This window comes from Garra rufa, chromosome 11 (assembly GCF_049309525.1).
Source record: "Garra rufa chromosome 11, GarRuf1.0, whole genome shotgun sequence".
Lineage (NCBI taxonomy): Eukaryota > Metazoa > Chordata > Actinopteri > Cypriniformes > Cyprinidae > Garra > Garra rufa.
Window position 1 is genome coordinate 20,452,520 of NC_133371.1, and position 16,932 is coordinate 20,469,451.

Here is a 16,932-nt window from a genome sequence, read left to right on the forward strand (position 1 = left end):
GGCTTTTCCCCGAGGGGAAATCCATTCCGCAATATCAAGGTAACGCGGCGATGCCTACGTGCCTTGAACATGTGGAAGAAACCTTGGTTTCTATCTCAGGGCCCGGTTCTGGGAGCTCCTTGTCACCGCGTCACGCAAGCGACAGACGCATCCCTCACTGGGTGGGGAGTGGTCATGAGTGGCCACTCGGCCTCCGGCCTGTGGACTGGTCATCATCTCTCGTGGCACATCAATTGCCTAGAGATGTTGGCAGTTTTCAAGGCTTTGAGGCATTTCCTCCCAGACCTGAGGAACCGCCACGTGTTAGTCCGCACCGACAACACAGCGGTGGTGTATTACATCAACCACCCGGGGGGTGTTCGTTCACGCCCTTTGTTTAAGCTGGCGTACCATATCCTCCTGTGGTCCCAAGGGAAACTCCTCTTGTTCCGTGCAGTTCATATCCCGGGGCATTTGAACGTGGGGGCAGACATCCTGTCGAGGCAGGGGCCGAGGCCCGGGGAATGGATGCTTCACCCCGAGGTAGTGAAGCAGATATGGAGAGTGTTTGGCCAGGCTCAAGTGGACCTCTTTGCGACTCTAGAGACATCGCAGTGTCCTCTCTGGTACTCTCTAGCGCCTCCAGCTCTGCTGGGGCTGGACGCCATGGTACAGACATGGCCGAGGCTTCGTCTGTACGCTTTCCCCCCGATCGCTCTGCTCCCAGGAGTTCTATAAAGAGTACGCCGGTACGGAGTCAGTCTACTACTAGTAGCCCCATACTGGCCGGCCCGAGTATGGTTCTCGGACATCATTTCCCTCCTCGACGGCTCTCCATGGGAGATTCCGGTCAGGAAGGACCTTCTTTCTCAGGCTGGGGGTGCAATCTGCCACCCCCACCCGGAGAAGTGGAAACTGTGGGTGTGGCCTCTGAGGGGGCACACCTCATAGATGGTGGTCTTTCAGCTGAGGTTGTGGAGACCATCCTTCATTCTAGAGTTCCCTCTACTAGGAAACTTTATGACCTTAAGTGGAGAATTTTCACCTCGTGGTGTAAAGAGCGACACGCTGACCCAGTTTACTGCCCGGTTGGTACAGTGCTGGAGTTCCTGCAGTCTCGCCTCTCCACAGGGCTAGCCCACTCCACCCTAAAGGTGTACGTGGCGGCATTATCGGCCTTCCACACCCCGTTTGGTGGTTTGTCAGTGGGCAGGAACCCGCTGGTCACACGTTTCCTTCATGGTGCACTCAGGATAAGGCCTCGGGTGACACCCAGAACCCCTTCGTGGGATCTCGCTGTGGTACTTGAAGCCCTCTCCCGGCCTCCATTCGAGCCCATAGAGGAGATTTCAGATCGCTTCCTTACAATTAAGACGGCGCTGCTGCTGGCTCTTACTTCTCTGAGGAGAGTAGGAGACCTTCAGGCCCTTTCAGTGGCCCCTTCCTATATCGACTTTGCGCCTGGTTTGGCCAAAGCATTCCTCTACCCTAGACCCGGGTATGTACCGAAGGTTCCAACAACGGTACCACAGCCAATCACCCTAAAGGCCTTTTATCCTCCTCCATTCGTGGAGAATGACCATACGTCGAGCACTGGACACATACGTCCACAGAGCTTCCCTGTGGCGTAAGTCAGAGCAACTATTGGTCTGTTACGGTCCCCCTAAGAGGGGGCTACCGGCAACAAAGCATACTATCAGTAGATGGATCGTGGATGCCATAACTACTGCTTATGAGTCCTCTGGCCTGCCATCGCCGATGGATGTCAAGGCTCACTCTACTCGAGGCATAGCGGCCTCTAAAGCTCTGCTAGCTGGTGTCCCTATTCAGGACATCTGCAGTGTGGCGGGTTGGTCCACACCCCTGACCTTTGTTAAGTTCTACGAACTAGACCTACGAGCTACAAGCTCATCTGTCCTAAGTGGGCAGAGAAGGCGCGATCCCTCGTGAGCCCGAGGGCCGAGGTGAATGTTTCCTCTTGTGCTGGGCGTCCCCCAGGCAGAGATGTAATTCCGCTCGTGTCCAGGCAGTTTTCCAGGCGGAGCTCTTCGGGTGTCCTGGCCGGAGTTCCAGACACTACTTGGGTCCCCTCTGTCCGGGTGCACCCTGACAAGGGACTACCTTCCCTCGTGAGCCCGAGGGCCGAGGTAGACATTTCCTCTCGCGCTGGGTGCTCCCAGGCAGAGATGTAATTCCGCTCGCGTCCTGGCTGTTTTCCAGGTGGAGCCCTTCTAGTCTCTCCTGTACTGGCTGTTTCCCAGACAGAGTTTGGACTGCTTCTCCTCGTGTGCCTAAGGGCCGAGGTACTTATCATGTTCCCTCTCACGCTGGGTACTCCCCAGGCAGAGATGTAATCCCACTCACGTCCTGGCAGTTTCCAGGCGGAGCCATTCTAGTGTCCTGGCCAGAGTTTCCAGACACTGCTTGGGTCCCTTTGGTCCGGGTGCGCCCCGACAAGGGACTACACTCTCCTTGTGTGCCCGAGGGCCGAGGAGGTCTCCTTCCTCTCAGTCTGGCTGGTCACCAGACAGAGGCCTACCACCTCGTGTGCCCAAGGGCCGAGGTGCACAACTCTCCCTCTCGCGCTGGGTGTCCCCCAGGCAGAGATGTCATTCCACTCGCGTCCTGGCAATTTTCCCAGGCAGAGCCATTCCTGTGCCCTGGCCAGAGTTTCCAGGCACTACTTGCGTCCCTTCTGTCCGGGTGTGCCCCGACAAAGGACTACCCTCTCCTCGTATGCTCGAGGGCCGAGGAGAACCCCCTCTCTGGCTGGTGACCAGACTGGGGTGTATGACCCTAACCTCAAGAGCCGAGGTTCATAATCCCTCTTCGCTGGGTACGTCCCAGGCAGAGATGTAATCCCGCTCGCGTCCTGGCAGTTTTCCAGGCGGAGCAACCTAGCATCCTGGCTTCTTCCCCAGACGCTACCTGTCCCTCTATGTCTGGCTGGTCCCTAGACTGAGGTCGACGCTTTCCTCGTGAGCCCGAGGGCCGAGGCGGATCATATCCCTCTTCGCTGGGTACTCCCAGGCAGAGATGTAATTCCACTCGCGTCCTGGCTACTTTCCAGGCGGAGCCAATTCAGTCCCTCTCGTGCTGGCTGTCCCCCAGACGGAGTTTGGACTACTTTTCCTCGAGCGCCTGAGGGCCGAGGTTCCTACCATGTTTCCTCTTGCGCTGGGGCCTCCCCCAGGCAGAGATGTAATTCCACTTGCGTCCTGGCAGTTTTCCAGGCGGAGTCTGTCTAGTCCCTCTTGTGCTGGCTGTTCCCCAGACAGAGCGGACCACTTTCCTCGCGAGCCCGAGGGCCGAGGTACATGCCATCTCCCTCTTGCTCCGGCAGATCTCCGGACAGAGGGGTAATTTTTCTCTTGTTCCTGGCAGATTTCCCAGGCAGAGAACCTTCAGTGCCCCGACAGGTAAGTATCATCGGGCACTGCCCTCTTGTTCTGGGCTGGTCCCCCAGGCAGAGGTGTACTGTCTCTCTCGCCTTGGTCCCCACAGGCAGAGAGCTTTCCTGGCCTGATCCTCCAGAAGCAGCGCTTCCTTTCTTTCCCAGACAATCACCACTGGGCAGGAATTTGGAATTCTGGGGAAGTTGGCATATCGTTCCCCAAAGCGTTGATGACGCAGGGTAGAGTTCCCGAAAGGGAACGTCTCAGGTTACGTATGTAACCCTGGTTCCCTGAGGGAACGAGACACTGCGTCATGGGCCATAATTCCCGCATTCCTGCCGCGCATCGCTTCATTCCTGGAAGCTGAAGCCGGTCTGAAACTCACATGCATTTATACTTCCTGGTCGCATTACGTCACCACGTCGGTGACGTCACTCCCGTCATCCTATTGGTTGTAGACTGATTCAGAGCCGGGTTCGCCAATGGCATTCCCCAAAGCGTTGATGACGCAGTGTCTCGTTCCCTCAGGGAACCAGGGTTACATACATAACCTGAGATGTTTTCTAAGGCTTCTGCACAATAAAAGTCCTTTTAAGGAACGTAATTTCACTTGCCAGCATCTTTAAAATATCTCTTGCGCAGTCATTTCAGTCATGTAAGTACAGCTTTTATCTCTTTGAATGTGGATACATTAAATTCTCTAAATCTGTTCACCAGCCTAATGATTAAATTTCTAAAAAAAAAAAAAAAATTCATATCTAAAAAAAATTTCATATCTAATATCACCAATTAAATATGACAACATTTGTCTCATAAATGTTGTTCCCTTCCAGTAACATCAAACTGCAGCGAAACGCTATGGGAACGCCTTCACGCCCTGAATCATGTGTGCAACTAGTCCAATGAGAGCTCGAGACGTCATGGGCGTCATGACGTCACCGACCGGGAAGCATCAGAGCACGTACGGTGAGAAACAGCACTAGCTTCTGTTGTTTCAGCAAGCGCTCTGTGTCTGTGTGTTTGTTCACTCTCCGTTTTGTGCAAGTTAGCACAGCTTTTGTTTAGAGAGCGATGTCCAAGCCTAAACAGTTTAAGGGTGAATCGGATAAGTAGCAACACTACAAGCTGTGTGTTGCTTGCATGGGAGCGGAGCATGGGGGCTGATTGCTTGCATTGTCTACGCATGCCTTTGTGTGTGCTTCGCTCTCGGAAGGCTCTCTTTCAGAAGGGAGTCTTCACCAGCGCTCCCCGCGGGTCTGGTCCCGCTTCCGCTGAGGCGGAGCGGCGATTACACTCGTGGGGCTCGCAAATAGATCTAGCAGAGGGAATGGAGACGGGTGAGTCCCTATCTTTTTTCCTCACCTGCTAGATCTGCCGCTTTCTCTTTGGGATCGGAAGCCCGCTCTTCCTCCGAGGAGGTTGATGTGGTGGGTGTCGATGATGATTCACCCCTTCCGTTTTTCCCTGACCTCCACACTGAGGTGTCGAGGTCATGGGGAAAACCATACTCGGCGCATCTCTACAGCCCCTCTGCCGCTCGTTACTCTCATGTGGCGGGGCTGTCAGAGCACGCCTATAGGGAAATGCCTCGGGTGCAACAGATGCTTGCGGGCTATCTGTCCCCCGATGCTGCAGTTTCCCTGAAGGCTCCAACCCTACCCTCCAGTCTGCTCAGAACAACAACCTCTCTGGTGGCTAAGGGTTATGCGGCAGCAGGTCAGGCTGGTGCGTGTCTGCACACCATGGCGGTGTTACAGGCGTACCAGACCGACCTGCTGAAGGAGCTGGACGAGGGCGATGGAGTTCGACCCGAAGACCTAGCCGAGCTCAGGAGGACTGCTGATTTATCTCTCCGCGCCACCAAGGAGACCGCTCGCTCCATTGGAGCCGTGGAGAGACATTGGTGGTTGACCCTGTCTAGCATTAAGGAGAAAGACAGGGTCTTCCTATTGGACGCCCCGCTTGTGCCTTCGGGTCTGTTCGGCGACGCCGTGAGCGGCATCGTCGATAGACACCAGGAGGCACGTCATCAACCGGCGGCGTTCCAGCGGTTCCTCCCTCGCCGTCCTCCAGCTCAGGGGGCTGCTGGGCATCAGCAGCCTCCTAGCTCCTCATACCGGGAGGCTCAGAAGCAGAGCGTCGCCTCCCGTCTCCCCCCTCAGGGCAGGGAACGGGAGTTCCAGCGACGCTCTAAGCCGAGCTCTTCGAAGCCCAAGACTGACCTGAGGGAGGTCTTGAGGGTCAAGAAGAGATCGGCCAAGAAGCCCTGATGGTCGTGGCCCAGGGCTAATGAGGACAGTCCACTTTGGGGAAGAGGGGTTATCACCTCATCATATGGTGCCCATCTCTCCTCAGTGTCCTCAGGGCGCTACTTTCGGTTCCCAGCAAGCATATCTCTCAGTTACCGCCCGATCTCGTAGCGGTGCTAGGAGGCTCGCGACCTCCACAGAGGTCCCTCGAACAGCTAGCTGGGTTTATTCCATTCTGAAACCAGAGGTCAGCCTCTAGAGGCTGATTCCCTTAGTAGACTTTCTGGCAGCGTGGAAACTTCTGCCAAATATCTCTCAGTGGGTCCTGCGTACTGTAGAAAGAGGCTACCGCATTCAGTTCGGTTTTCCTTCCCCCTCATTCAGCGGGGTCTTTCCCACCGTGGTGGGCCCCGAGCAGGCTCTGGTTATGGAACAGGAAGTACATTTACATTTATTTACATTTATTCATTTAGCAGACGCTTTTATCCAAAGCGACTTACAATTGGGAATACAACAAATGATTCATCCTAAGGAGGCAGATCGACATAGGAAGTGCTCAAAAATACCATATGTCAGGCGTTGTCAGATGAGTACGGGCTAGAAAGGGAAGATCAGGAAAGAGAGGAGAAGAATTTTTTTTTTTTTTTTTTTTTTTGAGTCAGATAGTGTCGAAAAAGATGGGTTTTCAGCAGTCGCTTGAAGACAGTAATGGAGTCAGCGTTTCGGATGGGGGTGGGAAGATCATTCCACCAGGCAGGGACATTGAAGGAGAATGTTTTGGAAAGTGATTTCGTGCCTCTCTGTGGTGGTACAATAAGGCGTCTTTCACTAGAGGATCTCAGACTTCTGGAGGGAGTGTAGATGCGTAGTAGTGAATGGAGGTAGGCCGGTGATGAGCCGGTGGCTGTCCTATAGGCCAGCATCAGTGTCTTGAATTTGATGCGTGCTGTAACCGGTAGCCAGTGCAGGGATATGAAGAGAGGTGTGACATGGGCCTTCTTGGGCTCATTGAAGACGAGTCATGCTGCTGCATTCTGAATCATTTGTAGAGGCCTGATTGTACATGCTGGAAGACCAGCTAAAAGAGCATTGCAGTAGTCCAGCCTGGAAATGACCAGGGCCTGGACGAGGAGTTGTGCAGCATGCTCTGTTAGGAAGGGCCTGATCTTTCTGATGTTGTACAATGCAAACCTGCAGGATCGAGCAGTTTTAGCTATGTGTTCTTTAAAAGTCAATTGGTCATCAAAGATTACACCAAGATTTCTGGCTGAAGTCGATGGGGTAATTGTTGATGAACCTAACTGGATGGAGAAGTCATGTTGTAAAGTTGGAGTGGCGGGAAAGACAAGGAGCTCAGTTTTAACTAGATTGAGCTGAAGATGGTGTTCCTTCATCCATGCAGAGATATCCGCCAGGCAGCCAGAGATCCTTGCAGCTACTGATGGATCATCTGGTTTGAACGAAAGATAGAGCTGTGTGTCATCAGCATAGCAATGGTAGGAGAAGCCATGTGCCTGTATGATGGGGCCCAGAGATGTGGTATATATGGAGAAGAGGAGGGGTCCAAGAACTGATCCCTGAGGAACCCCAGTGACCAGTTGATGAGTTTTGGAAACTTCCCCTCCCCAGGCCACTCTGAAAGACCTGCCAGAGAGATAGGATTTGAACCAGCGGAGTGAAGTCCCTGTGATGCCCAACGATGAGAGGGTAGACAGAAGGATCTGGTGATTTACCGTGTCAAATGCTGCAGAAAGGTCCAGTAAGATGAGTACTGATGATTTGGAATCAGCTTTTGCAATCCGCAGGGCTTCAGTGACAGACAGTAGTGCCATCTCAGTTGAATGGCCACTCTTGAACCCTGACTGGTTAGCATCCAATAGGTTGTTCTGTGAGAGAAATGAAGATAGCTGGTTGAAAACAGCTCGTTCCAATGTTTTTGCTATGAACGGAAGGAGAGAGACAGGTCTATAGTTGTCTATGAGTGAAGTGTTAAGTGTAGGTTTTTTGAGCAGTGGGGTTACCCGGGCCTGCTTAAATGTAGTGGGGAAAGTGCCTGTGAGAAGAGATGTGTTGATGATGTGTGTGAGCGCCGGTAGGATTGTAGGGGAGATTGCTTGGATAAGGTGTGAGGGGATGGGGTCTAAAGGACATGTCGTCTGATGGCTGGAGAGGAGAAGTTTGGTTACTTCTGCCTCAGAATGGGGATGGAAGGAGAAGAGGGGAGTTTCAACCGTGGGTGTGGTCAGTTTTAGTTCCTGTATATGTGGAGCTGAGAACTTATTACTGATAGATGTATTTTTGTCTGTAAAAAATGTGGCAAAATCATCAGCTGTTATAGAAGTGGTGGGAGGTGGTGGAGGGGGACAGAGCAGTGAATTAAAAGTTTTGAAAAGGTTGCGTGTGTCCGGAGCATTGTTGATCTTGTTGTGGAAGTATGAAGATTTGGCAGTATGGACTTGGGTAGAGAAAGATGAAAGCAGAGACTGATACATACTCAAGTCAGATGGATCCTTAGATTTGTGCCATTTTCTCTCAGCTGCCCTAAGTTTGGACCGATGCTCACGAAGAACATCGGATAGCCAAGGGTTGGAAGGAGCAGCCCGTGCTGGCCTGGAGGAGAGAGGGCATATATCATCTAGGCAAGAAGTAAGAGTGGAAAATAACGTGTCGGTTGCTGCATTAGTATCCAGGGATGTGAAGTGGGTAGGAGAGGGAAGAGAGGAGGATATTGATGAAGAAAGATGGGAGGGTGAGAGAGAGCGTAGGTTTCGTCTAAAAGTAACAGGTAGGGGGGATGGGGGTGCACAAGTAGCAAGATGTAGGTTTAGTGTAATGAAGAAATGGTCAGAGATGTGTAGGGGTTTGACCACAATGTCGTCTGAAGTACAATTTCTTGTGTAGATGAGATCAAGTTGGTTGCCGGATTTATGAGTGTATGCAGTGGTAGTGCATTTTAGGTCAAATGAAGCAAGGAGTGAATGGAAGTCTGCAGCATAGGGTTTGTCCAGATGCATGTTAAAATCTCCAAAGACTAGAAGTGGGCTGCCATCTTCTGGAAAAGAGGATAGCAGCCCATCCAGCTCTTCTAAGAAGATGCCAAGTTGACTAGGAGGGCGGTAAATGACCACAACATGGAGTTTGATAGGAGATGTTATAGTGATTGTATGAGATTCAAATGAGTTATAATTGCATAGAGGAGGATGGGTTGAGTATTTCCAGTTGTTGGAAATCAGAAGTCCCGTACCCCCACCCCTTCCAGTCTGACGAGGGGTGTGAGAGAAGGAGAATTTATTAGATAGAGCGGCTGGGGTTACAGAGTCTTCTGGACGTATCCAGGTCTCAGTCAAACCTAGGATGCTCATGCCAGATTGCAAAGAAAATGCCGAAATGAAGTCAGCTTTGTTGACGGCTGATTGACAGTTCCAAAGTCCAACCGTGAAACAGAAAGGTTCACTGGAAGAGGTGTGTATTGGACGCAGGTTAGAGAGATTGCGTCGGCGTGTGCATGTGATGTTAGTGCGGTGTGTAGAGAGCACCGGAATGAGTTGGAAACAAATGATAGTGAAAGGACAGAAAGAAGAGTGAGAAAAAGGAAAGGAGTACTTAAGTGCGTTGTCGGTGTCGTTGCTCGGATAAGTCGCGCAGGAAAAGTCGCAAGTCTTTACTCTTGTCGGTCTTCACGCGAGGAGGCTGAACGCTTCCGCTGACGCTTCAGCGTCAGCTGGTATGACACCGTTAAATACACAACCAAACAAAGCTTTACTGAAACAGCTAGGGACGCCTCTTGGGCTCAGTCAGCCGCAAATGTATTGCATGCACGCAAAATGCCTCTAATCGAAACTTAAATGCAACAAACTTCGCACTTCTAATTGCTCTGGAAGGGCGCGATATGAATAACAAAAGCTTCCCTTGGCCGTCCGCTCAGTTTTGAATTTTAATAAGCACAATCAAAACTACTATTAAACGCAGAAACCACTAGCAAGGCAAATAACAGAACAATGAGTGCTTAACTAACTAAGTAAAAACTCTCCTGGGGAAGGAGGCCATCGAGGTGGTCCCTCCTCACGAGCGGGAGTCCAGGTTCTACAGCCGGTACTTAATTGTTCCAAAGAAGGGTGGAGGGCTGAGGCCCATCTTAGAACTACGCGTATTAAATCATTCGATCATGCGCCTCAAGTTCAAAATGCTTACGGTGAAACAGGTTGTCTCACACATCAGGTCCGAGGACTGGTTTGTGACTATAGATCTCAAAGACGCCTACTTTCACGTCTCCATCCTTCCTCAACACAGGAAGTTCCTAAGGTTTGCTTTCAGGGGCGAAGCATACCAATACCGGGTTCTTCCTTTTCGGCCTTGCACTCTCACCCCGCACTTTTACAAAGTGTGTAGATGCAGCGACTCCAGTGCATCCGCATACTCAACTACATCGACGATTGGCTGATTTTGGCCCAATCAGAACAGATGACAGTTCAACATTGAGATGTTGTTCTGTCACACATGAAAGTGCTGGGGTTAAGACTAAACGCCAAGAAAAGTGTGCTTTCTCCATTACAGAGGACCACTTATCTTGGTGTGGTGTGGGATTCGACCACAATGCGGGCACATCTGTCTCCCGCTTGTGTCAGTTCGATCCTCACTCAGGTCATGAGAGTGAAAGAAGGCCGGTCATTCACTGTAAAGCAGTTTCATAGGCTGCTGGGTTTGATGGCAGCCACGTCCAACGTAATACCTCTTGGCCTGCTGTACATGAGACCCCTACAGTGGTAGCTCAGAGCCAAGGGGTTCTCCCCCAGGGAAAATCAACTTTGCATGATCAAGGTCACGCGGCCATGCTTTCATGCCTTGGACATGTGGAGGAAACCTTGGTTCTTGACTCAAGGCCCAGTGTTGGGAGCTCCTCGTCGCTGCGCCACCCTAGTGACAGATGCATCCCTCACTGGCTGGGGAGTGGTCATGAGTGGCCGCTCCGCCCGTGGTCTGTGGAAAGGCCATCATCTCACGTGGCACATCAACTGCCTGGAGATGCTGGCTATGTTTCAGGCTCTGAAACACTTTCTCCCAGACCTAAGAGATCACCGTGTGCTGGTGCGCACCGACAACACAGCGGTGGTCTCTTACATCAACCACCAAGGAGGTCTGCGATCGCGCCCCTTGTACAAGCTGGTGCACCGGATCCTTGTGTGGTCCCAGGGGAAACTCTCCTTGAGAGCTGTTCATATCCCAGGGTATCTAAATATTGGGGCAGACTTCCTGTCGAGGCAGGGGCCGAGGCCCGGGGAATGGATGCTTCATCCCTCTGTGATGAAACAGATCTGGAGAATCTTTGGCCAGGCTCAGGTGGACCTCTTCGCAACTCAGATGAATGCACAATGTCCCCTCTTGTTCTCTCTTCATCATCCAGCTCCTTTGGGACTGGGTGCTATGGTACAGACCTGGCCGAGGCTACGTCTGTACGCCTACCGGGAGTTCTGGCGAGAGGCTTCTTCTAGTAGCCCCGTACTGGCTGGGCCGAATCTGGTTCTCGGACCTGATATCCCTCCTAGACGGCTCTCCTTGGGAAATTCCCGTCAGGTCGGATCTACTCTCACAGGCAGGGGGAGAAATTCTCCACCCCTGCCCGGAGCGATGGAAGTTATGGGTGTGGCCCCTCAGGGGGCACAACTCATAGCTTCCGGTCTCACAACTGAGGTTGTGGAGACCATCCTCCAATCCAGAGCTCCCTCCACGAGGAAACTGTACGCCTTGAAGTGGAGACTTTTCACTTCTTGGTCCGGAGACCGCCAGTTAGACCCAGTTAGTTTTTTTCTTTCCAGGTTAGATGAGCAGTACTAAATAAAAACAAAATGCAGTTTTTGTAATCCCTCATTAAATTAAAATGTGCAAGAGTGTTTTCACTACACTGGTCCAGCTGTAAAATTTCCTACAGAAACATTACCAACACAATTGTATATAGTGCACCTCCAAAACAAAATAAAGACTTTGTAAAAGAGCATAATAGGACCTCTGTAAAGATATTTTAAAGTTTGCTGCATGTTAAAAAATACCTTATACAAAATTGTGTTTTTGAGAGAGAGAGAAAAAAAGCATAAGTCACGTATAGGCTAACGTCTCAGGTTACTACTGTAACACTTGTTCCCTGAAGGGAACGAGACACTGTGTCGAAACGCTAGGGGAACGCTTCCAGTGTAACCACGCTCTGAAATACATGTGTAAAAGTCCAATAGAGATGCGATACGTCACCCCGCCCGTGACGTATCGCTTCTCTATTGGACTTTTACACACATATTTCAGAGCATGGTTGCGCTGGAAGCGTTCCCCTAGCGTTTTGACACAGCTTGAAGTTCCTGAAAGGGAACTTACATTTTATTATTTTATTTGTAAATGGCCTAATATAAAATGCTTGTAAATAAAACTAAATGTTTGCTACCATTATAAATACAGATAAACATAGCTTAAAGCTTTTTAGCTCATCTTACTCCATAAAAAATCCTATATATTTAACATTATTCAGGAAAAAAAGTATTGAATAGTATAAGTAGCAATGTTACTTTTTATATGTTTGGTTGGCTTATTTTACTCTAATAATAAAGGCTGCAATGTTAAGTATGCTATGCTAGGTTCCAGCACCATCCTCTTTAGACCACTAAATACTTATTCTTACATAATGAAACATGAGTGTAAAGAGCAAACTGGAGTTAAGGATTTAATATGCCCCAAAGGACATTTGAAGATATTAAAACAATTAGACACGATAAAAGGCAGCACTGTTTTGCCTCAGAGAATCTTTCCCCACATACATACTGGCATGACAAAGAGGACTGCGTCACTGCAGCTACTGCTGCTTGTTGTACATGGTGTCTTAGTGCCAGCTTCAGCACAAGTCTGCAGTCTGCTTGGTCAGCCTGCCTTACCTTCACTTTCTGCAGAAAGAGACATCAACATTGGGGCGATTTTTTCAATCCACAGAAATGCTCTCCTAAAAATGCATAATTATACTTCCAAACCAGACCCAACAACATGTGCCAGGTCAGTATGATAATACTGATGAAAAAACAAACAAACAAAAAAAGTTATTATATATATCATTATTATATCTTTCTGATGACTTTTTGAAGAATGTAATACAGTTGATGCTTTTTCTCACCACAGCTTAAACTTACGTGAATTTAAATTTGCTCAGGCGCTGATTTTTGCCATTGAAGAGATTAATAACAGCACACAGCTATTGCCTGATATTTCTTTGGGCTATAAGATATATGACTCTTGTCGCTCTTTTGCTCAAACAATTCTCTCAGGCATGGCTTTGATGAATGGTTATGAAGACACTTTGAGTGATACATCCTGCATTAGACCACAAGCTGTTCAAGCCATTGTTGGAGATTCAGCATCCTCATCCACTATTGGCTTGGCATCAGTAGTTGGTCCATTCAGCTTACCTGTTGTAAGAACTTACTTATTTGCTGCTGGTTAGTGTAATCAGATTATGATAAACCACTGTAACATGTGCCAAAAATATGTTTTTTAGATCAGATGTTGAAAATTAAATGAAACTGTTGTAAATATATAGAAAAAATGTATTGGACTGTGTACTGTACTACTAAAATACTTTTTAGTAATTCCAGTACATAAATATGGAGCACCATATTTATATAGTGGAATTACTGAAAAGTATTTTCTTTAAAAATATGTGGTTAACATATTATACACTGCTTCTTTATATTGCAGATCAGTCATTTTGCCACATGTGCATGCCTGAGTGACAGAAAAAGGTATCCATCCTTCTTTAGAACAATATCCAGTGATTATTACCAAAGCAGAGCACTGGCTCAGCTAGTCAAGCACTTTGGTTGGACCTGGGTTGGGACGGTCAGGAGTCGCAATGACTATGGTAATAATGGAATTGCAGCATTTGAGGAGGCTGCAAAAGAAGAAGGGGTTTGTATTGAATACTCAGAGGCCATATTAAACAATGATCCACAAGAACAGTTTCTGAAGACACTGGAAGTGATCAAAAAGGGCACTACCAGGGTTGTGCTAGCTTTTATTGCATTAGGAGATTTTCTCCCCCTCCTGAAAGTAATTTTGCAACACAACATCACAGGGATACAGTGGGTTGGGAGTGAATCTTGGATCACTTCTCGAACTCTTGCAGAAACTAAGGATTCCAGTTTCCTTTCTGGAGCTGTGGGTTTTGCTATAGCAAATGCCAACATTATGGGCCTACGAGAATTCCTAGTGAATGTGCACCCTGATCAAGAACCAAAAAATCAACTTTTAAAAGAATTTTGGGAAACAATTTTTCAGTGCTCCATCAGGAACAGTGACAGTAATGGCTGTACTGGTTTAGAGAGACTTGCAGAGCTGCAAAATGAATATACTGATGTATCAGAGTTGCGAATAGTAAATAAGGTGTACACAGCAGTGTATGCTGTCGCATATACACTACATAATTTATTAAAAGACTTCAGACTCTCCACCAACAGCAGCAAAAAAGAACGGCCCATACCACAAATGGTAAATGAGGAGCACTTAGTTTTATACAGAAACTAATTAATATAGTAATACTGTTCCTGGTGTTTCTTCTTAGGTGTTGAAGTATATGAGGGATGTGAGATTCACTGTTAAAACAGGTGAAGAAATATTCTTTGATGAAAGGGGTGATCCAGTGGCAAGATATGACCTTGTAAACTGGCAGCCTGCTGAGGATGGACATCTCCAGTTTGAGCATGTGGGACTCTATGACAGCTCACTGCCTTCAAAGCAACGTCTTCAAGTCAATCAGGAACATATACTATGGGCAGAGAAAAGTGGACAGGTACATTAATATTATGCAATTAATTATTGAGGGCATGTCAAATAACTCTGAATCATGCAAAGGAGATTGACTGAAGAAGTTATTAAAGACATCATCACTGTGAGGTTTTATATGACAATTTATTTTATTATAGTTGCCTGTGTCCGTGTGCAGTGAGACCTGCCCCCCTGGCACCAGGAAGGCTGTGCGAAAAGATCAACCTGTCTGCTGTTATGACTGTATTCCGTGTGCAGAAGGAGAAATCAGTAATGTCACAGGTAAAATCCTACATGCTGTTTAACTCCCATGAAATTATGTTAAAATAATTTGTAATACTGTCCTTTTTGTCAAATAACTTTATGATGCACTTTATATTCACTAATGTTACTTTTTAATATATTGGAACAATTTCTTTCCAGATTCTAGTGACTGCTCTCCTTGTGATTTGGAGTACTGGTCGAATGAAAGAAAAGACAGATGTGAACTAAAAGTGGTTGAATTTCTTTCCTACACAGAAATCATGGGGATGGTGTTCTGTATTTTCTCCTTCATTGGGGTGTTATTAACAGCTATGGTATATTTTCTGTTTTATCTTCATAAAGGAACATCAATTGTAAGAGCTAACAACTCAGAGCTGAGCTTCCTGTTGCTCTTCTCACTCTCATTGTGTTTTCTCTGTTCACTTACCTTCATTGGTCGGCCCACTGAGTGGTCCTGTATGTTGCGTCACACAACGTTTGGGGTCACTTTTGTCCTCTGTATCTCCTGTGTTCTCGGGAAAACAATAGTTGTTTTAATGGCCTTCAAGGCTACACTTCCAGGAAGTAATGTTATGAAATGGTTTGGGCCTGCACAACAACGACTTAGTGTTGTTTCCTTAACATTAGTACAGGTGATTATCTGTGTGGTTTGGTTAACAATATCCCCCCCTTTCCCATATATGAATTTGAACTATTATAGAGAAAAGATCATCCTTGAATGTAACTTAGGTTCAGCTATTGGTTTCTGGGCTGTTCTGGGTTATACTGGCCTGCTATCAATCATGTGTTTTGTTTTAGCTTTTCTTGCTCGGAAACTCCCTGATAACTTCAATGAAGCAAAGTTCATCACATTCAGTATGCTCATATTCTGTGCTGTCTGGCTTACATTTATCCCAGCTTATGTCAGTTCTCCTGGAAAATTTACTGTAGCTGTGCAGATATTTGCTATATTAGCATCAAGTTTTGGTTTACTATTTTGCATATTTGCTCCAAAATGTTACATTATTTTGTTAAAACCAGAGAAAAACAACAAGAAACAAATGATGAGGAAATAATCATCTACAGCACTTTAAGATCAGCAGTACTCATGCAGTAGAAAAAAAGCAACATTTCAAATCATTAAAAACACATAAAAATTGGAAAAGGTTCAACATTACTGTTAAAAAAATAAATAGAAATCAAAGCAAGAACATATTTATTGTCCTTGAACTGAAAGGGCAGCACTACTGTCAAATATTTCTGACTCCCATGGGTCAACACTATCAGTGTCCATCTGAAAGCCATTTTCTGAAGCTGCATTGTTTACTTCCTAATTAAAACTAAATTTGACATTTACTTAATAAGTTTAATTCACTTAATAAGAAATAGAAATTCATGGACACAGTTTTAAACCTCTTATGTGCATGTTATGTTTTATTAAATGCAATAAAATTATTTTTGAAGTCATTAAAACGACGTTGTTTCCATATCTTGTTTGCTTTTTTCTATATTTTTTCCAGAATTGGAAAAAGCTAATATCAAATTCCATACTTTTCCATACTGCATAGTGACCCGGCTCTCTTTTGGATGGTAACAATCCTGACATTGAACACTTGGATCGGACTTGCAATTATTCTTTGTCACATAGGTGTCACAATAGGGGGTATCACTCTCAAAGACAGACATGTTCAATTATTGCAATTACTAAATTCTAACTTGTAAAAAGCATACCCGTCCTTGTCCTATAAATAAGCAGTTCCCTTCCGGGAACTCAACACTGCGTCCTGAAACGCTATGGGGAACGCCATTGGCGGGCCGCACTCTGAGTCATAGTCCAACGTCCAATGAGAAACGGGAGTGACGTCACAGGCGCGGTGACGTCAGCGACCAGGAAGTATAAAAGCACGTGCGTTTGAAGCCGGCGTCAGCTTTTGTCATTCAGTGAGAGCGCTCTATGTCGATTGTCTGTCTGTCCACATACTGCTGTTTTTTCGTGCCAGTTTGCACAACTTTATTTTGAGCAGTATGCCAAAAGGGGGAAAACGTTCTTTTAAGAGAGAGAGAAAGGCGGTTGAGCAGCCCCATAGAAAGTGTGTCCCTCCCTGCCAACGTTTCATTGTTGGTGGGGATACACACGATCTATGTGTGGTCTGCTTGGGAGCGGAGCACGCTAGGTCAGCCCTTGAGGGGGCTGGCTGCCCGCAGTGCGAGCGAATGCCGCTGCAGTTGCTCCGTTCCCGGAAAGCCCTCTTTGAGGAGGGGGCTTTCACAAGCGT

At 47.6% G+C, this 16,932-nt stretch overlaps 1 protein-coding gene across 1 annotated transcript; it reads left to right on the forward strand.

Annotated features, from left to right (window-relative positions):
* Window positions 1-10,216: 10,216 nt before the first annotated feature.
* LOC141345263 (vomeronasal type-2 receptor 1-like) lies at window positions 10,217-15,732 on the forward strand. Its single transcript, XM_073850145.1, has 8 exons — window positions 10,217-10,345; window positions 10,814-11,311; window positions 12,402-12,649; window positions 12,773-13,064; window positions 13,349-14,137; window positions 14,211-14,438; window positions 14,572-14,695; window positions 14,837-15,732. The coding sequence occupies exons 1-8, from the start codon at window positions 10,217-10,219 to the stop codon at window positions 15,730-15,732; spliced, it is 3,204 nt and encodes a 1,067-aa protein (XP_073706246.1).
* The last annotated feature ends 1,200 nt before the right edge of the window (window positions 15,733-16,932 follow it).

Bases quoted from the DNA above. Each gene is read 5' to 3' on its own strand.
- LOC141345263 (XM_073850145.1), top strand. From the start codon at position 10,217: ATGCGGGCACATCTGTCTCCCGCTTGTGTCAGTTCGATCCTCACTCAG. The intron at 10,346-10,813 runs GTAATACCTCTT...GTGTGGTCCCAG, and splicing joins TGATGGCAGCCACGTCCAAC to GGGAAACTCTCCTTGAGAGC. The intron at 13,065-13,348 runs GTAAGAACTTAC...TTTATATTGCAG, and splicing joins GTCCATTCAGCTTACCTGTT to ATCAGTCATTTTGCCACATG.